The 727-nt window shown below is 37.4% G+C and overlaps 1 protein-coding gene across 1 annotated transcript in view; it reads right to left on the bottom strand.

The window, feature by feature from the left end:
• LOC119585626 overlaps positions 1–727 on the bottom strand; it is a gene marked incomplete in the record, with an annotated part of 14,423 nt that overhangs the window by 3,664 nt on the left and 10,032 nt on the right. Inside the window, 1 exon segment of the mRNA XM_037934296.1 lies at positions 127–363. Within this exon segment, the coding sequence (XP_037790224.1) occupies positions 127–363 (237 nt within the window).

Raw genomic sequence — 727 nt, 5'->3', positions numbered from 1 at the left:
GAAGATTTTATTAACACTTATATATTTCCATGTAACTTCCCTTTTAATGTAAAATTTACATATTTATAAAAGTGAATACAGGTTAAACCTCAAAGCATTGTTCTCTCTAATCCTAGCTCAACATACCTGGGGGTCGAGAGCTGATTTTGATGAGTGGAGGGAGCTGTTTCCTGGACTTCTGTGGCGGTGGCTGTGGTGGAGGCGATCCACTCCTGGATCGTGCATTTTTATCCTCTTCTTCCCCACCCATCTCTACCAGGCAGTCCAGCTGGTCTGTTACCTTTTCTGGCACAGTCATAGGCAGCGGCTCTTTGCTTTCAGTTTCTTCTCGAATATCATCTTCCTTGTTTTTCTGCTTGAGTTCTGAACATTTAGGAAATAAAAGTTTATTGTAACTCATCAATTTAGTTCAAATCTGTGTAGTGATAACATTACAGAGACTGTTCTGCAGGAATGGTGGGGGGGGGGGGTATTACAAAAGTTGATAAAACCTTAAAAAGAAACTAGTCTCCTGCCTATTTTTTTCTAATTTCATACAGTGTGTAATTTTACTGTCAATTTCTTTTAGGACAAGTTTTTGAAAGTGCCACACCCTGAGACAGGTTAACCCCAAAAAGTATTCACTTTTACATTCAATACTTTTTTTTTGGACCATGTGAAAAACATACAGAGAAGAAAAGGCTAAGAACACATTTCTTCCTTTTTTTTATAACATTATGTTTATTTG

Source organism: Penaeus monodon, chromosome 20, assembly GCF_015228065.2.
Source record: "Penaeus monodon isolate SGIC_2016 chromosome 20, NSTDA_Pmon_1, whole genome shotgun sequence".
NCBI classification, from domain to species: Eukaryota; Metazoa; Arthropoda; class Malacostraca; order Decapoda; family Penaeidae; genus Penaeus; species Penaeus monodon.
This window is presented reverse-complemented; position numbering and strand designations above follow the sequence as displayed.